At 48.6% G+C, this 25,981-nt stretch overlaps 1 protein-coding gene across 1 annotated transcript in view; it reads left to right on the top strand.

The window, feature by feature from the left end:
* Positions 1 to 20,997, top strand: part of Pex19 (peroxisomal biogenesis factor 19) — a 31,818-nt gene extending 10,821 nt beyond the window's left edge. Inside the window, exons 4-8 of the mRNA XM_084606213.1 lie at positions 365 to 447; positions 5,668 to 5,847; positions 5,977 to 6,153; positions 6,659 to 6,700; positions 20,464 to 20,997. Coding sequence (XP_084462339.1) covers positions 365 to 447; positions 5,668 to 5,847; positions 5,977 to 6,153; positions 6,659 to 6,700; positions 20,464 to 20,538 — 557 coding nt within the window. The 3' untranslated portion in view covers positions 20,539 to 20,997. The remainder of the gene's footprint in view (positions 1 to 364; positions 448 to 5,667; positions 5,848 to 5,976; positions 6,154 to 6,658; positions 6,701 to 20,463) is intronic.
* The last annotated feature ends 4,984 nt before the right edge of the window (positions 20,998 to 25,981 follow it).

Genomic DNA, 25,981 nt, shown 5'->3' with positions numbered 1-25,981 from the left:
AAGTTATTTTCATGGTTTCCAGGCGCTAAATATTACTGCACATTACAGTCGGGGGCGCGTTAGAATCGTACAGATACGGTAGTTTGCATGACGCTTTTACATGATACACTCCTCAAGGTGATAGTGGTGATGGTTTTTATTCTAATGGTGTAACTTTGCCAAAGACTGTCATGGATGATGTGCTTAATCTGCTTTAGATGGGGTCAGCGACCTGCTCATGAGAGTGGATGTTATGGTTGTACCACTCTGTGCATGCTCTGCAAAAGTGGAGGAGGCAGTCTCTCCTTGTGTACTGTTACATTTCAGTTTTGCTGAATAAGGCACAACCATACTTATTGCGCGCTTAACTCCGTTTATATTGCAGCCTCAGCAGCATCTGATGAAGAGTTTGCTGCTACATTGAATGAGACACTGCGGAGCATCTCGGATACGGCCCTGGCCTTTGGGGTGAGCAGCGTTGCATGTTTGACTGGTGCGTTGGCTGAACTTTGTGATCTGTGGTGCGCACTTTGAACAAGAGCAAATTAATGTGAAAAAAAAAAAAGCAGATTCACCGAAGACATTTTGACATGCTGAATGCACCATTCACTGTGAAATCAAGTGACGCCCTCTACATATAGAGGCGCGAATAGTGCAGGCTCTAATTCACATCACTGTGCACAGAGTTCTCTGCAAATCCATGGTACAGTGAGCACTGTCACTCCTTGTTCCCCGCTTCTCTTTTGTGCTGTTGAATTGGATATTGTGCCATTTATAGCGGTTGTAATGAGGAAGCTGCAGATTTCGCAGAAGAACTTTGGCCATCTTTCAGTGAATGACTGAGTCCATGGTCATGCACAAGGAGACTCATTTCAATGAGCTTTGAGCTCCCTGTGCCAAAACTATCTTGCTGTGGTCACTTTGCTTGCTTTATGGTGTGGGCACTTTGATCTGGTAGAATGGTACATATTATTTTAATTGTAACCATGGAGAGTCGATCACTTTTTGGGAGGCACCAGCACTTTTTGCATTAAGAGCATTTTGCAGCACTTCCATGCTCATACCGTTGGGCTCTCTGCTGTGCCTCCTGAGCCACTGTGTTTCAGTATATGTATATATGTATACGGTACGTTATGGTACATAGTATATAGTCTAACCCTTACTCATAAAGCTCCCTAAAAAAACTGAAAGGGTAGGCACACCCGTTTGCTTGGCAACCTCACTTTCCTCTCTGATGCTGTGAGGACAAAAACAATGACCCACTTGCTCGAGCTTGCAGTGCAAAGCGATTATCATCCTGAAATGGGTTTCAAATCATCATCTGGGATGGAGGGCACCATTTTCACTGTCGCTGACTTTGAGAAAGCGAGGCGAAAAAGCCTGCACGGCCCACCACCGCTGGCCTTCGTTTCCCAGCACCCAAGTGTCTACAGCGGTGGTGGCGGCCGAACGCGGTATCAAATCAGCGACATGACTGGAAACTCCGTAGTTCAGGCAAGCGGCGATGATGGTGAAACCAGAAATAAACATCGCCGTCGTCCCCATCACACTCTACCACAGTTCAAGGCTTTCCCTCTGAATTGTTTGTGAAATGTTCTGAAGGGTTCTCTGCATTCAAAATGACAAATTTCGATGTTTCAAAATTTCAGTTTAATGAAGTAAACGGCAGTTTTTACTGACTTCTTTATAACGAGTTTTAACTGTAGATAACTGCCTGCGACACTCAGACACTCAGTGCAACTGCGAATGTGTCGCCCATGCTCTGGACGGTGCCCCTGTGCTGCTTCTCAGGGACTCGGCATTCACTCCCAAAAGGAAAAAAATGTGCTGCGCTAATTCTAGAACAAAGTGTGCCAATTCTGGGCATGCTTTTACTTAGCATGCTTTTACTTATGGCTGCATGCCACCTGCCAGGCATGGGCAGGGATAGCAGCTTTCATATTTGTTCTGTCATGGTAACAGTATGCAGCAGAAAAAAACTTTGATCTCAAGTAAGATTCGAAACATTGCCGGGGAAAATGGAACAGGTACCTTGGACAGTTCAGCCACCGCTGCAGTCTCTCATGCAGCATGCATGTGCAGGGATGGTTCAGTTTTAAACACAGTTCTCCAGCCACCAGGTGTACTCAAGTAGTTGAGACCAAGAATAATGTAACTTTCCTACCCCTGACTTCAGAACTGGCAGAATATGTGCCACAGTAGTGTACCATTCACCTGTTGCTGCTGGGCCCAGCGTGCTTTTGCATTGAAGCTGCAGCAAAGATATTATTATAAAGTATATGAAAAGCACAGTTTGTCATAAAAGGTCTGACCTTCCTACCAGCTTTCCATAGCAGTACAGCTTTGCGCTAAAATTAGCCTGTAACTGATTTTGCCAGACCTTTGATAGCAAAGCACGCAGAAAAGCAATCCAGGCAAAGGCTACGTCAAACTGACAGCTGTAGGCCGCATGTGGGGAGTGACAGTATAAACCATTCTCCAAACCGTCATTATATTCTCAGTCAAATACCGAATCTTTGCAGGATGCCAATAGCTTAGGATGACACATTTGCCAGTAAAGCAGTGACCTCTTCTACTCCATGTGGTTAATTTGCACTTGTTGCCAGGTCCATGAAATATCCGTAGCTTTATTGGATTATTAATTAGTGCGAGAGCACCAGTCTGACAATGGCTGATTAAAGCAAAATCTTGACTTGCTTGTGGAACAGCTGCATGGCAACGAGTGTATAGCATCGTATAGCAATGAGCCAAGCAAAATCACAACACTGTGCCCATATATGATAGCTGAGATGTCGCTTTGTCAATTTCTTTGTTGTGCAGGGTGCACCGAGATTTGTCTCGAATGATTGCAGACAAGTGCAAGTGCTTCCCCAGTATTGTTTCCTGGCTGGCTTATCTAGATCAGGGATTCTCGAACTCTTCCACCTCAAGTAATTCCAACAGTCCGCACTACGTACCAGGAAACCCCCTCCCCATCCCCACCTGCTGCAGACACAATCAGGCTATGTTACTTGTGAATGAACCCATCGTGACTTTTTTCTGTCATTTAGTTAACTTTTTGTAAGCATTAGTTTCTTTGCTTTTGGCGATTAGCTTCTTATTAAATGTCCACCTCTGACTCATGCAAACAAGGTCCTTTGAATCCAAACAAGAATGCGGAAAAAGTACCTGCAAATACAAGACGTACGTTCCAACTTAAAGTCGCCGATCGTTTTTCTGGACTCAGCGGGGCTGGGGGACATGGTCCGAATAATCGAACAGACCGAAAATTCGTGAACTTGAAAAAAAATACTTTTCTGCCAATAATCAGCTTTACAAATCTTGAACTTCCCCGCTGCCCATGTTTGGTTTATATGTCGATAATAGGGAGTGACAGCATAGCGTTATCTGCTACTGTGATGTGCTTCAATGCTTCGCCCATGCGCATGCGCTAGCGTGATCTGACACTGTGGGCGCAGCCGTCAGTGTACACACGCGCTGATTGGTGCCGATAGGGCAGGCATGCGTGGAAACATGCAACTGACTCAAAGTGGCCGCTGCAGGCACGCTGGTGCCTCGCGGAAGCGGAGTGTGCTAATCTGTAACCACTATAACCCTCCAGTTAGAATATCTCAACCAGTCATGCTTTCGTCGTATCCATGCCACTTCACAACATGCTGTTACGCAGCTCTAGGTCATGCTCATGCCACGAATGAATGGATGTGCCGCACGAAGCAGTAGTATTCAGTTACTATGGTTAACAGCTGTAGGGAAGACTGCAAGATCGAACTCATGGGAAAAAAATCGAGCGGAACGAAAGCCTCCATTAATGCACCAATACCCCTCCCCCACGCTTTTTTTTTTTTGCCACGGGCAGCGGTAACGTCAGAGCAACCTGCGGCGGATGATGCTCATGTTCCATTTTCAGTCCAATCGCTCTTTGTAGACTACCGCAATGACGACGCTGAGTATTATTGTTTGCCCTCTGTTTTCTGGTTGTTGGTAACAACAACGCCCCCGAAATATTGGTCGTGAAAATGTACACTTTCCTATGGGGCACGTGACAGTTCCTGAATAAAGTCCAAAATATTGTGCAAGCCTGAATTGTTGGTCTTAAAAATATTTCGGCCGCTGTATTTGCGTGACCAGTCAACGAAGGTGGCTCAACCGACTCGGCTGCATATAGAATCACATGACGATTCTCTGAGCTTTCACTAGTTATCCACTGCTCCCGGCTCTGGTGGCAGCGGGGCAATGGCTAATTTTTCTGCGTTCGCACATACTAGTGTTTAGGTGCATATAGACTTGCCGGCGGCAAACCCTTATCCTGACGCTGCTGACGTCACTGAAAGGCACACAAAAACACACAGTGAAACATGAATGCCTTTCTGTATTGTGTTGGCTGAACCAAATGCATCACTGTCAAATGCAGGGGGTATTCATTGCTTGGCAACTGCCGAGCACACTTGTTGCTATCGCTGCTGGCTATTTGTTTACTACTAGTTCTTTTGTGGGCATAAACCAGCCCAGTAAAGAGCTCATTGCAGTGCCTCACTAGTCTCTCCATTTGTTGCGTGTGGCATTGGCACCACCACTTTGCCAGAACTTGTCTAATTCGTCGTATGAGCACTTGGTCGCCACATCAAGGAGGGATGCATAATCATGGCTGCGCTGCGGTCCGAAAAAAAAAATAAAAAAAAAAAGAAAGCTTAAAAATGCAGGTGCTATGAAGCACTGCACCCTGTCGAAACCGAAAAAGAAAGGGGCCGGGGGGGGGGGGGGGGGGGCATTAAAAGGTGGGCTGTCACTTGGACACCTTCGGTACTAAATGAAGTTTCGTGTGCATTCAACAGGCAACGCCGCAGCACACACCTACTCAATCCTGGTCAGTCAGTAGTCCTGGTAAATGATGATGATGTCTAATTTGGGCTGTGCCAGGACAGTTTTGGCCATGGAGTGTCGCAGAAAAAAATTATCTCATAGACCGATTTTTCTTTGGCTTCACCCTCGAGAAATCAAGCACCAGGTGTACTAGATTCTAGGGGGTATACTTTCAGTTATAGAAGTTATGTTGAGCAGTCATGCTTGTAATCAAGCGAATATGAATAAGACACATTAAAAATGTTTCAGTAATGTGATGATCTTACATTAGGCTCCGTCAAAACAGCGTGCGAAACGTCATAGTATTACTGGCTCATTCGCTGTGAATAGGCAGTGTATAATGTTGAGAGCGTTAATAGATTTTTGTATATAAAGCTGCACTGGGTAAAGTAGAAAGCCATTTTAATTATGCTTGTAGCTTTTGTAGAACAGCTTTCTGTACAACATTTCGAGTTTGCACTTCAGTGTTTCCCGAGCACGAGTGTTACAGCCCTTAATTCATAATCTCATTTGCACTCAATGATGTTGCTTGAGGTCACGCAAGATTGGGTTAGCTGTGTACCAATGCCAGTTCTGCATTGAGTTTGATCCTGATTGACTTGAACAAGACTGAAAGCACCCACGGGGCAGCGGCATTATATTTGCGCTGCAACACAAGCTGAGCATATGCATTTTCGTGATTGTGTAGAGTAGAGTCTGAAAGTTGCTTCATCATTTACACCTCTGTGCAATTGCCACCGTGGTTGAGTTTGAAAGCAGCGATCACGCATATCTGTGCAAAGTACTCGCGCACCATGGCATTCAAGATGTGCCATGTCGCACTCCTAGGACCCACCAACGGAAGAAGAGCTGTCCCGACTCGTGGGCTCTATGGGTTTAGACGGAAGTGCTGGCGGCGCCCTCAATGGTGGAGATGTCCCAGGTCTGGTGACCATGATGCAAGGCATGATGCAGAACCTCCTGTCAAAGGACCTCCTCTACCCAGCACTTAGGGACATTGTGGACAAGGTATGATGAACATGGTTGGCAGTAACTTTTTCAAGTGAACTGTTAACTCAGCCCTCTCGTCGTTGCCAATAGAAGTTGTCGCCAAATGTGGTACTGGGTGCACAAGCAGTCTCTACCTTTGCACTGCAGTACCCAGACTGGCTGGCTGACAAGCGGTCCTCACTGGCAGATGGCGAGTATGAGCGGTACAACCGGCAGTTTGGCTTGATGCGACGGGTATGTGAAGAATTCGAAGCTGAACAGGCGTCGGATGCAGCTGAGGTCAAGCAGGCACGCTTTGAGCGTGTGCTCAGTCTCATGCAGAAGGTGAGGGCTGCCCTGCGAGCTGTTATTGTGTTGGGAAAAAAAAAGGCAGGCTGCTTATTAGTATTTTCACTCGATGTTGATATCAAGGTGCACTGGGGCATGTGGCAGTATGACCTACAGGTTGGAGCAGACTGGTTGCTAAATTACAAGTGGGTGAAATGAATCTGGGCCCTTATACGTGCTGCATCCTTCATAACCCTGGTTCAGGTTTGGTAATGAAAAGCCACTTGCCATGTCATGGAATGCATACCTTACAGTATTTTCTTCTCATAAAGGCCCAGCTATGTTTTCTTTGTGCGAATTCATTTTGCACAGCGGTAAGCTTGTCCTCAAGTGTAAACATTTTCATCTGGGCTGTACGGATGCCTAGCTGTGCAAAGATTGGCTGGCCCAGGCAACCCTAATGCCTGCTGAATTGTTTTGAATTCTCTCTTGTTCACTCTTTGTTGTGTCGGTAAATATTACATTGTATACAAAACTTCTTACAATCGGCTCCTTTTTCCAGATGCAAGAGTGTGGTCATCCACCTAAAGACCTGGTTGAAATTGTGAGTATTGTGCTTCCAACATTTCTTTTTTTTCGTCCCTTTTCCGCATCCTCAGTACATGGTGCTCTGTTGCTCTTCGGGGGTGCATATTCACTTAGCTGCATGTAGCATTTGGAATTGATCCGATCAGTCTCTAATCGGTAGGTCTGGCTGATCAGACGGGCACCAATGACCAGTTGAAGTCGGCCTGTCATAATACAGTTAAACCTCTATGTAGGGAACCTCCATATAGCGAATTCCTTGATATTTCAAAGTTTTTTAATTGCCCAACACCTCTCCTTTTAAAGTGTGTGTATTCGAAAACTCCATGTAACGAACATGCCACGGCGGTTTACCTTGATATAATGAATCCACCAAGTCGACTACCTCTTAGCTAGTGCTGGATTATTGGAAACCTGTCAGAACCCGGCAAGTTTCAGGACGATAAAACATGAACTAGCGTGAAAGAAATGTCTACGATAGCAACAAGCGACCGCAGTTAATACATATGCTGTACATGCTTCGGCGCCGACAGTGCATATACGTGGCAAACGCAGCAGCCTCCACTGTTTTCGCTTTTGGAATGTGGCACTACAAGTTCGTGTGTAAAATCAACGGGGAAAAAATAACAAAAAAAAAAAAAAAGACTTGGCAAAAGAGCCACCCCTTGCAGCAATTTGTAGGGAAGAAAGGTTAAGTTAACTGAGCACGCGGCATAAAGCAGGTGCCTTTTGTTGCTACCAGGAAAATAATGATCAAACAAAAGTTCGCAATTTTTCATTACATGCAGGTTTTGTATGAAGGCTCGCACGAATGATGCAGAAACGAAACCGAAAGGCTTCAGATATCAGTGAAGGTGAACTCACTCTTCAGGCATTTATTTTACAGTAAAAAACTTCGTAATCACTGCTTGTTTTCGCATGAGCGAAGGCACAACATGGCGCTCCAATGAAGCTAAATGATGTAATGCTCCTTCGTTGTCGCGCGAGCCGACGAAATGGCACAATACGCCGATTGCGTTCATCACCTCCTTCGCGGCGGGCCTGTAACACGGATCTGTCTCACAGGAACCATCATCACGGACATTGGGATTTTGCACGCTTTTCGCAAATGCCCCATCATTAATTTCTTCCATAGCTACGGCGGCATTGTCGGCAAACAAAAAGTCGCTCAGGTCGACGTCGTCGGGGACACCACCTTGCTGCATAGCTCATCCCACACTTCGGCCACATCGGATGAAGCTGAAGTCTCTTCTTCCTCGTCTTCGGCACCAGCCTGTGCATTTTTTGTAATCCCTGCTTTCATAAAGCACGTCTTAATAACTTCTGCCCTAACTTCATGCCAGGAGGCAGCAAGCATTTCAACTGACTGATCAATATCGATCTTCAGCTCCCGTTCCAGGCGGATGTTCAGAAGAAGCTTCTGTATCAGTCGGCGCCGGTAACAGCATTTAAAACTGTTGATTATTCCTTTGTCCAGCGGCTGTATTAGTGATGTGCAATTAGCCGGGAAGTAGTGCAGTTCGATGTGAGACAGCTGCAGGCCTTCAACATGGTGCACAGCGCAATTGTCCAGAAGTAGGCAAACTTGACTGCCTTACCGCTTGACATCCTGGTTGAAGTCTTTCAGCCATTCAGAAAATATTGCCTGAGTCATCCACACTTTAGTGTTTGCCATGTATTTCATAGGCATACTCTTCGTCCCCTTAAAGCACCTGGGACTGGCACTTTTTCCAGCAACTAGCGGGACTCGCTTGTCAGTGCCATCAAGGTTGGTGCACAGCCGAACTGTTACGCGGAGTTTGCTCTGCTTTCCGCCCCGACAGTCATCTCCTTTAAGTGCTAGTGTGCGGCCCAGAAGCATCTGATAAGGGAGCCATCTTGTCGGCATTATAGATTACAACCGCTTCAAAACGACTCAGTATTCCAGGAAGCGTGTCAGCCACCCACGAAGCAGCAGCATCGCTGTCTGCAGAGGCAAATTTGCTGCAGATTACTTTCCCGGTGACATTGTGTCGCCTCATTAAACCTTGTAGCCACCCGTTCCTGTTGCTTGCTTTGAAGTCATCAGGGCCCAAGATGCACGCAAAATCCTTCACCTTCTGTTGTAATATTGCTCCGCTTATGGCACATTCCTGGCTCGCGTGTCCAAAAACCATGTGAACACTACCTTGTCCGCATCATCTTATGTTGACAGTTTCAATCTTTTCTCAGCCTTTGTTCCCGACTCCACTGCGCTTCTAATCTTCTCTTCCGCACTAAAATTGTTGACAGGGTGCTCGCTGGGATGTCCTTCTTTTTCTCGCCCACGGAGACCGCATTTAAAATGACAAGTTTGTCTTGAAATGACAAAACTTTTCGTTTTCTGGCCATTGAACTCATCACAACAAACTGACGCCGCAGATACAAGTGGAGCCTCACGAATACAGGCAGAAAGGCTGGCCTAGCACTTCTGAAACACGTCAGGCAAACTAACACCGCAAATCCACAGACACACGAAAGACACAGAACAACAGACAAAATGGCAAATGCACAGTGTGTGCAAAAATTGCATGTGCTACACGCACGTACAGTACCAACAAAGAAATCAACAGCAGCCACTAACTACACTACCAATGCCCGAGGAGGCTGCTGCGTTAGCCACAGAGCGGCGCTAGAAGGTAATACTATCATCATCATTACCAGTTTTGCTTGATTTCTGCCATTACAGGCGTTCACGTAGCTGCTGACTTCTTACGAGTTCTAATATTCACTAAATTAATGCATTTCTTTGGCCAAATTTTCAGTAAAAGCTCAAAAAATAATGACTGATGAGCTTCGCGAGTTCGTTGCATCAAGGTTTACCGCTGCAACGTCTTCGTTACATACAGGTCGAAAATACATTGGCTTCAATGGGTGTGGGTTACATATAGGTCAAAAATACATTGGCTTCAATGGGTGTGACATTGGAAGATTTAAAAACTTTGTTAAATTCAGGAATTCATTACTAGAGGTTCATTACATCCAGGTTCAGCTGTATAGTGGGGCTGTCATACTTGAATATCTGAAGCTACATTCATCTCATTTCACTAAGTGTGCGAGCCTGGAGAAAGTACAGTGAAACCTCGATTATACATCCCCCGGTCATGTGATGACCCGCATTTTATGACGAATTTATCTTGTCCTGGCAAAATCCCCAAAGAGATAATGCATCAAGAAACCTAGATTATATGGCGTAACTTTTGACGGGCCCCACTTCGAACGTCGGTTGTCTGGTACCGTCCGTTAAAAAAATATATATATAAAAGTCTTCCGCAAATGCAGACTGGCATACAGGTGCACTGCAGCCAGTCGATAGCAAGTGCACATTATCATTCCACCTATCAAGATATACGCCCAAACCACTCCGAACGGCAACCGCATCCTCAATGACCTAAATCTAGCTGCAAAAATGTGCTGCATTTATGTCAATACGAAAAAAAAAAAAAAAATCGTACGTTGCAAAATAAAGGACACTTTGCAGGTCCCTAATAATATAGCCCCTTCATGGATCACTGCCTTGTCGTGGCAGAGGGGCTTGCAAAACTCGATGAAGTCGTGAGCTCTGCTTTGTAGGGCCACCCAAGGTAGTCACGGCAAAGAGTTCTGACAAAATGTGATTTACTGGAGACGGTAATGGCAACCCACTCCAGTATTTCCTGCCAAGAAAATCCTATGACCAGTCACAATTGTCTTACTGATTGGTTTCCTATTGAGAAAGGAGAGAGACAAGGCTGCATACTGTCACCCTGCCTATATAACCTATATGATGAGTGCATCATGAGGAAGGCCAGTCTGGACAAGTCTTCAGCTGGAGTGGAGATTGCTGCGAAACGTATCAACAACCTTAGATATGCGGATGATACCACTTTAATGGCAGAAAGTGAAGTGGAACTCAAGAGACTTCTGATGCGTGTACAAGAAGAGAGTGAGAAGTTTGGACATAAACTGAACATTAAAAAGATCATGGCGTCTTGCCCTATCAAGTCCTGGAGCATCAAGGGACAAGAATTGGAAGCTGTGACAGATTTTCTCTTCTTGGACTCCAAGATTACCCCAGAAGGAAACTGCAGCCATGAAATTAGGAGACGCCTGCTTCTGGGAAAGAGAGCCGTGGCTAGCCTTGACCACTTAGTAAAGAGCAGAGACATTACACTGCCAACCAAGATCCATATAACTCGTGCTATGGTCTTTCCAGTTGTGATGTATCGATGCGAGAGTTGGACTGAAGAAGGTTGACCGCCGAAGAATTGACGCGTTTGAATTGTGGTGCTGGCGGAGACTCTTGAGAGTTCCTTGGACGGCCAGAAGATCAAATCAGTCAATATTTTCGACCATAAACCCTGACTGCTCATTGGAGGGTCAAATTCTAAAGTTAAAGCTCAGCTACTTTGGTCATCTGATGAGAAGACAGGAGTCGCTGGAGAAAGATTTGATGTTGGGAAAGGTTGAGGGTCACCGGAGAAGGGGTAGGCAGCGAACGCAATGGTTAGATGGCATCCTCGAGGCGCTGCAGGTGAAGTTATGTGACGTTAGGAAGATAGTGAGAGACCGGAAAGTGTGGCGTGATATGGTCCATAAGATCACGAAGAGTCGGACACGACTGAACTGAACTGAATATAATATAGCATGGTTAAAAATGTATTGCAAGCGGGAAGTAAATTTTAGGCCCACTTATATTTTATTTTTGAGATACGAAACAGTCACTGCTCAACCACCCTGGATCATTCTGCTTGGCTCTGCTGCTGGTATTAGCTTGTGCCTATTATCCGAACGTGATCTGCGTCTTCCGAAGCAAAATAGTGACGGAATTTTTGGCTGTGATTGAGCGGCGCGATTCACCATGTCACAAAGTCAAAAACCGCTAACGCTCGCAAATAAGCTTCGAATTATCGAAGAAGCCAAAAAGAGAACTGGTGCAACAAAGGCCAGCATCGCTCGCGACCTCAGCATTTTGGAGTCGTCGCTAAAAACTGTTCCGGCTATAAAGGAAAGCATTTTACTGAATGCAAGTAAATCTGATGTCAAAAGGAAAGCCACGTAAGAAGGAAAGTTTGTCGTCATCCCACGGAATGGGACGATCCCGCAGAAGCGACACCGCACTGACACTGTGGTGCTGGCAGAAGATGAACCTGAGTTTGACAATTTTCAGCTGCCAGCGACTTTTGCTGACTACGCCGGTGCCAACTACGACGTCGCAGTGTGCAGTGCGGTGTCGCTGGAGTACATGGTGAAAGCAATGTGCCCCGACAGTTCTCATTCTTCCAACGAGGAGGAAATAAACGGCGATGCAAATGTTTCTTTGCCTGTTCCGACCTATGCGGACGGGTTGCAGAGCGTTGACAACATCTGGCACTTTGCTTGCATGCTCGACGATGTTGGTGATCTGCTGTCGGACTTCACAGCGCTTGAAAGAAAACTAATGTGACGAAGCCGGGCCGGACAATTACGATTCTTTTTAAGCAGTAATAAAAAACTTTTTTGTTTTTTTTGCAAACCAAAGCCTGGTTGTTTCTTTGTTAATTTGTTTAGTGTAAGTTGCTGAGGGCTTTCAAAGCGCTTATTCGGCGCAAGGATGTGCACCGCTGCCGACATTCTTCGATTTTCGATTACACGACAGTATCACGTGGTCCCCTGAAAGTCGTACAATCGAGGTTCCGCTGTGTGCTTGCATGCGTATGTCATAAAAAACTGCAACAATAGTTTCATTACACAGAAGGGACAGCATTTCTGTAGTCCACAACCAGAATGCCTCAAGGCTGGTAAACTCTGCCTTCATTGCTTATGGAGCTTCTTAGGTGAAGCTATTAAGCTCCAAATGGGGCCACAAGTCGTGTTTTCAGAGCAGATTTTGGGAAGTACTCAGTGTGTCACCTTAAGGGGGGAAAAACGGCTCTTTGCAGCTGAAAATTTGTCAAAAAAAATCAGATTCTCGATTTCTTCATTTTTGTGATCCTGTGATGTTTCCGCAGCTATCTACGGATTGTGACCAAAGTATACCACCTAATTCTTGCGTCACAGTGTTTCAGAGTTGCGAATCTGTGCACTTGGCTGTTTAAATTGAGGTCAAATTACTCTGAGCTCTGATCGCCCAGAAGATTGCAATTCAGGCTGAATATTTCCATATTTTGATTTGCCACCTTGAATCTGGTAACAACGAAACAAGCTGCGTGAAACGCATGTTGTTATTGTTCACTGAAAGCACGTAACCAAAATGACAACATTTGCTTGGCTGCCGGCGTTGACTACTGTGGGCGACTCCTCTGCCCGAGGGATGCGCACGACAAACACACAGTGGGCCGTATGACAAACATCTTTAATCTCACAGGGATCGTCGAAGTCGGTGCTAGGTCGTCGTTTAGGTGGCTGCGGGTCGTTTCCGTGGAGAGCGCCAGGAGCGAAGCAGGAACGAGGAGGCAGGGACCAAGAGAGGGCGAGACGGCGGCGCGTGCCTTCTTTTATAGCCCCCTCGCGCGGGACCGGTTATCCCCGAACGAGCGGGGAGAGGGAAACAGGCCGCGCGCAGGGAGCATTGGGATAGTGGCGCGGCCTTCGAATGCGCGGCGCGCACGGGCCTTACGGATACGTGGTGCAGGGCCCCACATCTTCCCCCCCCTCAGCGTCCGACCCGGGCTACGCCAACAGCTGGGCCATGTCCATGTCCGAGCCCGGGTCAGCGTAAAATAGGGAGGCTTGTTGCCTGGCTCTGGCGGGATGCCCTCTCAGCTGGTTCGTGTGACAGGAGAAGCAGCAGGCCTGGCGGGACTGTTCTGACTGGTCCCTCTCCGGCAGCGGCCACAACCTCGGGGTCACAGCGCAGCTGGGCTCGGCCACGGATACACCTGGCAGCGGCCCTGAGCTGCTGCTCTACATCGTTGACTCCTTTCCACGCGGCGCCGTGCTGGATGCCCATTGCAGCAGGCGTTTCCGCCCCGGGCACACCTGGCTTCCTGAGGCCCGTACTCCAGGCCTGGGCAGCGGGCTCCAATCCAGACTCGTTGAAGACGGCCAGCATGGCCGCGCTGGTCACAATGATGGGCCACAAACCACTACAAACTAGGGGGGTACCCCCTGTTTATGTGGCCCCTCCTGGAAGCATGCGCTGGGTGCGGTTTCCCGCCCCAGCGACGGTGGTTCATCTGGCTGCTGCAAAATCTTATCAGAATGCATTCTGAAAGAAGCAAAGACGTTAGACAAAGTAGTGCACTACCTTGGCCTTAGGTTATAGCGTCGGTTGCAAACCGGGTTGCTACCTGTACGCCTTACTTTGGGGGAGATCGCTGCATCGCTTTGAGCTTCCCCCGCTTCGCAGTTATCGTCCTTGCGAAGGTGGTTAGCTTTCAAGTCTGCGACGTGCACCGGACCAGCGGTTTCACCGCTCGCCGACAACTGCAGCTGATAGGTGAGTGGCGTAGTCCGTGCCGTAACTTCGAACGGTCCAACCCACTTGTGCACTAGCGACGCGGCGAAACCACGCGCTGCGTTACTAAGCGGGTGCATTCTTTTCAGTACCAAGTCGCCCATGCTGAAAACGATGTGACGATGACCTTGGTTGTACTGATCCGCTTGCTCCATGCACGCGACATCGAGGTTTTCACGAGCCGCGCGCTGCGCTGCCTCAAGGCGCTCGCGGAGCTTTGCCGCGTACTGCGTAAGCGGAGGGGGCGCGGGCCCTGCCGCGTCAAGTAGGGCGTTCTCTAGCGGAAAAGCGATCTCTTTCCCAAAATTCAAGTAAGCAGGTGTCATACCCACCGACCTGTTCACGGTTGTTCTAGTGGCAAAAGCCAGTTCGGACATCCGTGTATCCCAATCTCTGTTCTGCTCGGTCGTCGCGACCAGCATACTCTTAACATTCCAATTTACTCTCTCGGTTATGTTGCTCTGAGCGTGGTAGGGACTCGTTTTCCTGTGGCGGATTTGAAGCGCCCGGCAGGAATCAACAGACTTTGCTTGTGAAATACGAAGCATTGTCTGTAATCAAGTCGGAAGGGAAACCAAAACGAGTGAATGTCTCCAACAGTTTCTCCCAAATTCGTTCTGACACAAGCTTCCTAAGGGGGAAAACCTCAACTCACTTGGAATAGTGGTCCGTTATTACCAGGATATACTGATGTCCGCGCGCGGAGCGAGGGAGGGGTCCCATGATATCGCACGCGACCACTTGCCACGGATAGTTGCTAACTACCGGCTTCATCATGCCAGCGGGTTTCCCCGCCCGAGGCTTGGCTACCTGGCAAACAGGACATGTACGGGCGTAACCCAGCACATCCTTTCTCATACCTGGCCAGGTCGCGACACGGCATAACTTGTCATAAGTCTTACTGCCGCTGCCATGGCCTGCCAGCGCTGAGTCATGGAAGTACTGGAGGAATTGTTTCCGCAACTTCCTCGGGACCACGACTCGGAAGGGGGATGCAATCGCCTCTTCCTCGTCTGGGGGATGTAGCGGAGCAGTAAGCCATCATCGCCCAGCAGATACGCGTCGTACTTGCCGTCAGCGCTCCCGGTGCAAGCTGCACTACTCGCAAGCTCTGTCAGCACCCGCTGGCATAGACCGTCTGCTTTCTGGGCCTCAATTAGCTCTTCCCTACTGACCGCTACTCCCTAAGACAGGTTTCTCTCTGCCTCGCTTCTTGGCAGGCGAATAGTCGCCGCCACCAGCTGCTGCGCCTTCTCTCTCTCGCAGCACAGCGCGGCAACTCTGTCTACCTCCTTTCTCTCTTTAACTACGCACTACGACACTACGCCACTTTAACTACGACACTCGCGTCCGCCCTCTCCTCCTCTCCACTAGCGGCGACGGCGCTTTCAGCAAAGCTGGTTTGCGCCTCTTCTGCGCTTCTGCCAGCCTTCAACGGTGCGCGCGATAACGCATCGGCCACCTTATTCATGCTGCCCCTGCGGTACTCAATGGCGTACGCGTAACGTTGCAACGTCAGCGCCCATCTCGCGAGTCTGCCTGCGGGGTTTTTCAGCCTCTTTAACCACGAAAGTGCCTGGTGATCTGTCTGCACGGTGAAAACCGCTCCGTCTAGGTACATGTCGAACTTTGACAATGCGAACATTATCGCCAGGCATTCCTTTTCGGTCACGGAGTAATTCCGCTCCGCCGATGTGAGCGTGCGGCTAGCGAACGCGACAGGGCGCAGCTTGCCCTCGTGTTCCTGCAACAAAACAGCTCCTACACCGGCATCACTAGCATCTGTCTGCAAGACAAACGGCTTGTTCAGGTCGGGGAGGCGCAAACTAGCGGTGTTCGCTATCGCGCGAGTCAAGGCAGCAAAAGCGTCGTTCTGTTCCTTGCCCCAGACCCACTTCGAGCCTTTCCACAACAGCTGGTTCAACGGCCTAGCGAGCTCTGAACAACTAGAGATGAATTGTCTATAGAAGGCAACCATTCCCAAAAACCTCTGCAAGCTTTTCACATCCGTCGGGCAGGGGTAGTTCAGAATTGCCTGCAGTTTGTCATCGTTCGGTCTCAAAGTGCCATCATCAACCACAAATCCCAAGAGGTTCACTCTCTTTGATGCCAACTGCACTTTCTTTGGGTTGATTGTTATACCCGCACGTCTCATTCTTTCAAGAACAGAATTCAGGTGAATGAGATGCTCTTCGAACGACTGTGAGAATATCACGACGTCGTCGAGGTACGCCATTGCGTAGTTGAACCTTGCATCGCCCAGCACGATGTCCATCAATCGCATGAACGTGCTCGGTGCATTAGACAAACCAAGCGGGAGTCGAGTAAATTCGAGGAGCCCGCGGTGACAGGGAAATGCAGTTTTGTGAATGTCACCTTCCGCCACCTCAATCTGCAGGTACCCTCTGCTTGCATCCAGGACTGTGAAGAACCTTGCGTTTCCTAACGCGTACATCACAGCCTCGATCGACTGGAAAGGGTACGCAACCGTAGGCGTCAGTGAGTTGAGCTTTCGATAATCAACACACAGCCTGACCAAACCATCTTTCTTTGGCGCTAGAACCGCTGGGGATGCCCAGGAACTTTGTGAGGGTCTCACCGCGCCGGTATCTATCATCTCGTCAAGGGCGCTGTCGAGAAGCTGTCTCTTATGCGCGCTTAACGGCTGCGGGTTACATCTGAAAGGATGCGCATCACCCGTTTCGATCTCGTGCTGAAGCAAGTCGGTTCTGCCTGGTTTCTCTGTGAAGCAATCCGAAAACGGGAGTAAAGTTTCCACGAGCCTTCGGCGCTGACTACCAGTTCTTGAGAAGGACGCGATAATTGCTTCTAATGGGCTACCATTCAGTGTCGCGGGGGAGCCCTCTGCCACACAAGCGTGGACGCTCGCCTGCTGAGCGACGCATTCCTGTTTGGGTGCGCTAACAAAGGGAATGAGGGGGGTGAATGGGCTTTAGCGATAGCCGTTCTCCCCCATGTCAAGCACAATGCCTTCGCTCGAAAGAAAATCTCTTCCCAGAATAACTGGTATGGCTAAGCCGGGCAGATAGACGAAGCGATGCCTCCGCTTCCTGCCGTCAAAACACAAGACCAGACGCACCGCTCCTTCCGCTTTTGTCGTCCCTGCTGCTAAGCTCAAAGGGGTTTCTGCTGGCCTGACACGGATGTTACATCTACGGCAGGCCTCGAACACATCATCACCGACCAGTGACAGAGTTGAGCCCGTGTCAATGAGTGCCGAGTAGCTTTGACCAGCTAACCGCACTAGCATAAAAGGGCTCGAGCGCAACAACATTCCTTGCGCTCTACAGGCGAGGGGGACAAAAGCCTCTGCGCCCCCGGGGCGGTTGCCCGGTGACGCGGCGTGGGAGTACATTTCCCATTTTCCGCCGTGGCTACCACGAAATTCTCCCGCCGACGGCGACAGGCTGGTGTTACCAATTATGGCCGCCGGCGGTCCGCATTTCCCTGCATACGCCTTGCTTTACACTCTCGTGCCACGTGGCCCGGCTGGTTGCAATTCCAGCAAAGCCGATCGTTCACCTGCCGCACGGTCGGGGGATGCCGCATTCCACGAAGCGGCTGGGGACGTCTCCCCTCTCTCCGCGCCTGTGCGGACGTCGCTGTCGAGTTTCCCCTGCTCGAACGCGTACGGGTCAAGAGCGCGAGGAATCGCGGAGCCTTCCGCTGGCCTTTCCTGCCCTACCGTCATTACGTCTGCGCCTCTGGCGCGCGGCACGGAGTCTTGGCCTCCGGCCCAGGCGCATCGCGGCTCTAGCGATTCGGCTGGCCTGGGGGGTGGCTGGTAGCGCAATTCAGTGAGTAAATCCGCCTGTACTACCTTCGCTTCCTGTGATAGGGCCTCGAGGTTTGCAAAACCACGTCCCCGCAAATACGGCTTGAAGCACGGATGGCATTGCCTCATCACGCGCGTGACCTGTTCTAGATCGGTTGCCGTGGGATCTGCCCTCTTGTAGAGCTCCTGCATTGCGCGTACATACTCGAGGAGCCTCTCCTCTGGGTGCTGTGTGCGCAACGCTAGCTCCTCAAGCATCCGGCGTTCGTAATCGGGCGGCAAGTACTCGGCGCGGAAGCGATCTGTGAAGTCTGCCATCGACTGGAAGGCCGGCTGGCAGCGTCTCCACCGCGCCGCGCTCTCAACAAGTGCCACGGGGATTACCTGCGCTAGCACCACGTCGTCTGGGGAAGCCGGTGCCGTCTGATAATCCTCGAGTTCTTGCAAGAACTCGTGGACAGACTTCACATCCGTGTAGCCGGAAAAGGAGGGAACCTCTACATTTATCCGCGAACGCGAGACTGTTGCCGCAGCTGTGGCTTGGTTGGCACTAGCCACCGAACCGAGCTGACGGGTGAACACCGACAACACTTCGTTCATCTGCCTCATCAGGGCGGCCGCATCGGTAACCTCCGCAGACTCTACCGCGTCCTTTACCTCACTTCCGGACGCACTGGCGTCCGAAGCGGCGGCCCTATCTGGCACATCTTTTCTCGGAGGCATTGCACTCAACAACTAAGGCCGGCCGGGAGCCTACACGCGCACGACTACCACCTAGCCCGCATCAAGAGGCTAGTCACAAAGGCTAAACACTTCATAAAATTAACATATGCACAGAAAAAAATTAAAACACAAACCGCCCGACACTAACAAACACACACATAACCCAAAACAAAATTAAAACACCGTACAAACACTACTATACTACACTCCGCGTCATCTGCACACACGATAGCCCTAAACTCAAAATGGCGTCGCTCCTAACATACAAAGGACCGGCCCATCGTGTTGCCGTGCGCTGCCATGTTGGCAGAAAAATCGTCCACATGGGTGCTAATTCAGCCCCACGTTGGGCGCCAGTTGTGGGCGACTCCTCTGCCCGAGGGATGCGCACGACAAACACACAGTGGGCCGTATGACAAACATCTTTAATCTCACAGGAATCGTCGAAGTCGGTGCTAGGTCGTCGTCCGGGTGGCTGCGGGTTGTTTCCGTGGAGAGCGACAGGAGCGAAGCAGGAACGAAGAGGCAGGGACCAAAAGGGGGCGAGACGGCGGCGCGTGCCTTCTTTTATAGCCCCCTCGCGCGGTACCGGTTATCCCCGAACAAGCGGGGAGAGGGAAACAGGCTGCGCGCAGGGAGCATTGGGATAGTGGCGCGGTCTTCGAATGCGCGGCGTGCACGGGCCTTACGGATACGTGGTGCAGGGCCCCACACTACTTACAACCTGGCGCCATTTTTAGACAGTCGCACCGTTACGTTAGGCCTTGTCGGCCTAGAGCTGTTCTGCTATCATGACCACATACGAAATGTTTAGATTCGCGCTTCATTACTGGACTAAAAAGAGAAGAAAGGTAGAGATAAGAGGATCTTCGGATACACTACATTGTTGCATCGTGTTATTTGTAATCACCGACGAAATGCGAGGGCGCTGATAAACCTAGCCACGTCTTGTCACTTTATGCGAGCTCAGGCTGGGACAATGCATGCATCTACAAAGGCCTAGAAGATACTAGCGCTGCACGTAATTATTGTGGCAGCATTTGCAGGAAATGATCGAGGGGATGTCGTTCAGGAAAGGGCATTTGCAGTGAACCGCGGCTCCCCCATATTCACCTGGAATAGCTGTCTCAATATGGCGGAAGAGGAGGCTTCACGCATGCGTAGGACATTACCGCGAAAAGGTTCAGAATGTATAACACGCAGATGCGGGGCAGTGGCGACACATAGTTGAAGAAGGTGTGAGAGGGAGAGAGACAGGGGGGTGACTGAGTCCAACGGGGCAATCTTGTGTGGAACTGGCGAGCAGAAAATGATTTCTTTGTGACCATCTTGAGTCCCCATTTGACTAAACAGCATTAAGCTTTCAAAAGATTGTAAGAGGCAAAAAGTGAGATACAAAGGTTGCCATCAGTAGCCTTTTTTTTTATTATTAGAAATGTGGTGTGGTAAACACAAATGTTTTGACCGCAGACCCCAAAAGCTTGGGTACATCTCCGTTCACTTCTGAACAGTGGTGTAGCATAGATTTTATGAGTTCGATTTGGCAGTTGGGAAGATTTTTTAATACTGTTCATGCTCCCAATTGTCTACATAGCGTTTCGGTGTGCTAATCACTGTGGAAATTATGAACTTTCACCCTTGTAACAAACCTAGAACATCGGCTTAGCCAATAATTGTTACAATGTTTATAGCTACAAATGCATCGTGTGCTGACGTACAAACAACACACCCATCTAGAAGATCCATAAAATTCATCATGGCCACGAAGAAGAATTGGATAGAGTTAGTCTTGAAGGCTGGTTTAATGGCTTTTTTTTTTCCCCTGCAGGGTCCTGACCTCGGCTTGGATGAGCATGGGAACATGCGTGTCCCTGGGATGCCTGAGCAGTGTACAGTAATGTAGGGAGATGCAACGCATACAGACTGGTGTCAGCCGCTCTATGAGCACAACTCCACCACACACGTGACAAGCAGGTCAACGCCGTGTAGCCACTTTGTTGTTGGCTAAGCGGATAATGCCGGTTTTCACGTGGCTGTGCTTACTGCTGCAGAACGCCGCGTGAAGGTGATGACGCGGTGTTCCCATCGGCGTCATCTGGCGGCAGTATTAGCAGGTTGCTCTCCAGACAGCCTAGATCTAGATGGTGGGATCTGGTCGTGCAATTCCCATTTAGCTGGGCTGGAAGGCAGCTTTTCTTGGTGATCACCCCCCTTTTCATTTCCTTTCATTCCACAGCAGGTTTTTCCAGCTCAGGTCAAGTGCCAATGCCATTCATGTGACGCACGCTGGCTTTGAGCATTATTAGCTTATTTTAGAGTTTCCGTCGTATTTACTCACTTTTAAGCACTCCTTTTTTTTTTTCATGCGTGTCATGACCAAAGTGAGAGGGGTGATTATATTTGAAAAATCTAAAATGAAGCGAAATGGCAAGGATTTTATTTGGCAAACAAAGTAGGCAAGCATCTTCAGCAAGCGCGATTACAGGTCACTTAAACTTAAGCCATGAGCAGTCTTCTACAGACTTGTTCCGACTTCCGTTACGGCTCTCAAACAACCGACACCAAATTGAGCTACGCGCATCCGTGACAGCCCTGACACCTGCCAAGCGCCGCCGATACCAGGCTCATGTGACAACTTGCCGATACAGATATCAGGGTCACTTTCAGGCTGTTTTTGTCGTTTTAAGCTGACATCTGTCATGTAGTATTATCTGAGCATAGCAACAGACGGAGCCAGAGATCAGGCCATGAACGCCATGCGACCTCAGGACTCTGACAGCTCCGTTTCGACAACAGAGTGAGCGCGCGCACTTGGCAGCCTTGGATAAATGCTCTTCCTTGCAATAAGGGACGCTTAGATTCGCATATGAACTTTTATTCAAAGCTTAATAACTGGTATGCTTAGAATCGGGGAGTGCTTTGATTCACCAAAATATTGCTTCTGACAGCAGGTACCTGCTGTGTTTTAAGGCTAATGATTCGAGCGTTAATTTTATACATTAGATTTAGAGTCAGTGGCTATATTTTTGTGCTTGTCTTTCCCCTTACTCGTTAAAATAGTCCTTTTCTCATGCTTATTCAGTCGTTATCATTGGGTCGGTTTTGTGAAACGTGCAGGCATCCTGAAGATAAAGAAATTTTTGTAATAGAGAAGGAACTCTCATTCTGTGGCTGCGCTTACAGGCTCGCTTTGGTGCATAAGTGATGCAGCCGGTTAGGTAAGCAGCTGAGGTGCTGTTTTCAGACCATGGCGAACCTTTTCTTTTTTTTTTTTTTGAGGGGGGGGGGGTGTAAAACTGTAGCAAGCACGAACATTGTTTATCTTTTCTTAAGTCAGATGGCCTCACGGGCAGTGCAAAATTTTTGGGTGTGACTATGAACATGTTTCTTGCAGTCCTCTGTGAACGACTGCCGCTTTTGTGGTTTAGCAGCATTTTAGATTTGCTCACAATGTTCTTGATGGCATAAGAAAGCGTTTTGTTATTGTAGACATTTGCTTTTATAAACTATAATATTTAATTTTTTAATGCTTACCTAGTGTTTTGCTCATGCGATGTCTAAAGCTCAAACTCAGTGCCACCACTGGCAGTTTCGCTTGTGTCTTTACTGATCGGTGGTCACAGTGTTCAGCAATTCAGCTCACTCTTCAGTTTTGAATCTCTTGTAATTTGTTTGGCACCACCTGTCCTTATGACTGTTAGTCAGCGGCTTTTAATCTTTAATCTTCACATCATACTATGTTGCTGAAAAAAATGCTGTAGTGCCTGCTGTTTTGTCCACACAGCAGTTGTGCCGCACAGACTTTGTGCACGGTGTGTTGACTTGTGATCTTTCGCTTGATGTCTGCTTGACATTGTGGAGAAAACTGCGCCACTTACTTCACAGATATTTTCCATGCAGTCTAATTCTGTTTCATGTTGATAACAGCATTCATAATTTTCTTTCATGATAATTTATAACTTTCGATGGAGGCAGGATTTTAGCTTCTATTCTGGCTCTAATTGAAGGGCCAGCTAAGTTGCTAGCTAGCCTTGTAAGTACCAGTCTGCTTAATGTGCACACCAGCAGCTTGCGGTCGTGTTTACGTTCACATTTGTCTTGAAATATCATGATTGACTGAAACAGCCCTTGTTTTTGCTTTCCGTTCTGAAATGATTTTATCAGCTTTGGGCTCATGGCATGACTGCACTTTCATGGGAATGAGATGTTTCTCACCTTTTCTATATAGAAGTCAGAGCTGTGGCTGTTCGATAGATCTTACCAGAAATGCGGCCTTGTCAAGGTACAGTGTATAGTTTGGTAGTTATGTTTTCTTTTCTTGTACATTTTTTTTTAATTGTACCGAGAGGACAAGTGTAGATAATCAAACAGAAGTAAAGCAGATATTTTTGTGGCTTTATTGCCTTTGTTCTTCAGTGTCTGTTTTCCCAGACCATAACACATCCATCGGGGCAAGGGTTAGATAATATGGTCAAGCTCAACATCAGAAAGCCTTTCTCAAAACCGTGTGGAAGTGTAGCTGAGGTAGTATTATTAAATCAAAATGCCACTCAGGTATTGGACTTCTTTTTAAGCAATGCGTGGTAACGCATTTTATTTCGAACAATACGTAGCAGTGCTCGCCACTTAAATTTTGCCCTGTTCAAGAATTTATGCGCATTTTTATTCATCCAGTTTTCTTTTTATTCAGCTGCTGTGCAGTTTTTGATTTTTTGAATGGCCCTAAAACCCTTGTCAGCTTGGGAGGAGGAGGAAGAATCATTGTTATGCACTAAAGAGGGCTGGTCCACTGCTGAAGAGAAGCGCAACCGCGATAAGAGCGAGCGGGGAGGCGGGGTGAGTCATCATCCCATGGTGTGACGTCATGGGCACCGGCAAATGTTCAAGCCATATTCCCGGATGTAAGATAAGACGAGTTTATACACTGCGGGCTGAAAGGGTCCCTTGACCATACTCATATATTCTAAGAATGCCCAAATTCTCCTGAGAGGGCACTAAATATCCATTCTAAAGAATCCTGGGAGATCCTGCTGCGTAGCTCGGACCCTGAGCTACCGCCTCGTCCGACTGACTGAAGAGGCCGCCGGGACCCAAGACCTCTCGGCCAGCATCTACAGCGATGCCTCCTGCCTCCTCGGAAGTGCCGAGGAGGAGGGGTTTGAAGGTGCCATTTCTGTCAGACAATAAGAGTTATTTCGTCCTCCTCAGCGCCAGACGACTTTCAGGTTTGGCATGATAGAAGAGTAGTTTCTGCTCTAAAACTAAAGCTCTTCGGTGCTGGACCTGCCGCGGTGGCTCAGTGTTTGACGCTCAACTACTGAACCGAAGTTCCAGGGATCAAATCCGATCGCCACTGGCTGGATTTCTATGGAGACGAAAAGGAGAGACGTCCATGTTCTGTTAATGCAGATGAAAGATCCCCAGGTGGTCGAAATGATTCCGCAGCCCTCCACTACGGTCCTCTTTCCACTTTCACTCTATCTTCTTTCGTTTCTTTATGGCCCGGTTCAGGTGTCCACAGAGAAGTGCGACAGATACTGCGCCTTTCCTTCCCTGTAAAATTTTGGAGTTGGCGACTCACGGACACGCAGCAGCATTGGCGTAGTTAATGTGCTTCTGCGAAGGCAGATATATAGTGGGTGCTGCTTTCCCCGCGACTTTGCTTCCGCATTTAATTGTGTCGCCGGCTAAGTATATAGCTACGGGGACAATATATTGGTCAGGATCCCTGCGCACCTTCTGCAGACGCCATTCGTAGGCGCCCTGCATGCTGGCATCGATATAAGAGTCGCCGGCTGACGCAGAACAAGAGCTGTTTTGTTTCGGCTTCAGCATGCATGCATGCGCCTACTGGTGGTCTAGCCATTTTGGACCGCGATTTCAGAGAGGGAAGAAGCAGAGCATAAGGAGGAAGAGGCGACACATTTTAGCATGCCGCGTTAGCATTAGCGTTAGCAGAGTACTGTGGGTCTGCCCGCCGCCAGTGAGCACGCGCCGATAGGTCCCGGCGTGCGTCAGCTAACCTTGAGGGCGCCAGGTACCTGCTAGCAGCGGGCATGTCTACTGCGTCGAGAACCAGCGTTGCGTGCACGTCGGCGGTGGGTTGGCATCGCGATACTCTGGTAGCACAGTATGCTAAAGGTGTATAAGCATAGGCCTAGCTTCGCAACGCGCAGCCAGAACAGACAAAAAAGAAATAGAAGACGCTTCGCATTATAAACACACGCGAAGAGTGGACTCAATTTCAAAATGTAGGCGCAAGAAGAACCGCAAGGGGAGCAAGCAAAATAAGCCATTTTAACACTTTCATGAAGCAATGCATGCTGGTTAAACAAACAATGGGGTAACCTCGCAGCACGGCCACTGCCACACGCCCTCATACATGATCGCGTAAGTGAGCAGAGGGCGCTGCGGAGGTGCGTCGCACTCAGCGCCACCGTGGAGGATTCCGCGTTACTGAGTAGACCAAGACACGGTCGTTCTCGGTGGGGGCGCGACAGGCCGCGGTCGATGATGTAGTGGAGGCGTTTGTGCTCAACCAGCTGGTGCGATTGTGTGTTAGGGCATGCACTAGCTTCTTATATTGTGGCTAGTGACATTTTGTAAGCTTCAGGTCATTAAGGGAATATAGCAGGGGTTTAAAACTCGTATTTGCTGTGCGAGCCGAATTGAACAAGTTTTGTCCTTTGCAGGCCTGGAGACGAAAAATAAGAAAAAAAAAGCAAAAAATAACGACGCTAAGTACAATAAGTATAATTTAAAAAAACCTACTTGTTCCATAACACGCCCTCCCATTTTTAGTAGAAAAGAAAAGCGGCGCGATTCTCCAGCTTGTTTGAACGCCGGACAAAAGCCCCTTCCGCATCACTCGGTGAAAGCTACTAATGGTACACCAGCTAATAAATACTGTACTTACCCTCAACAAGAAAAAAAAATATACAGTTGAAAATGAAAGAAAGGGCAGGTAGTCTAGTGCCTTGCTCTTTGAGGCAGAGTGATGTACCATCGAAAGTTCACGGCGATTAAGCGGGGAATGCCTCTTTTCATTAAAAAAAAAAAAAGTGCCGTCTGGGTTCAAAACCTTTCAGTTTATTTTAGTTACAGATCAAGGCTGGTGGTACTGCTTTCTAAACATAGGCTAAAATGTTTAGAGCCGTTGGTCTGCAGCACGCAGTTCCCGGGCCCACGCATCTCGTATTTGAGATCCCTGACAAAGTGTCGAATAATCTCTGACGAGCAGAAAGGTGTTCGACGCTGGACAAATGTGTGCTTACGGGACGCGTGTTCTCGAAAAGAAAACAAAGTTTATTGCAGGTCCAATCTCGACTGACCGAGACATGGTAGTT

The sequence above is a fragment of the Amblyomma maculatum genome, chromosome 6, assembly GCF_055883805.1.
Source record: "Amblyomma maculatum isolate TAMU_Amacu chromosome 6, ASM5588380v1, whole genome shotgun sequence".
Lineage (NCBI taxonomy): Eukaryota > Metazoa > Arthropoda > Arachnida > Ixodida > Ixodidae > Amblyomma > Amblyomma maculatum.
This window is presented reverse-complemented; position numbering and strand designations above follow the sequence as displayed.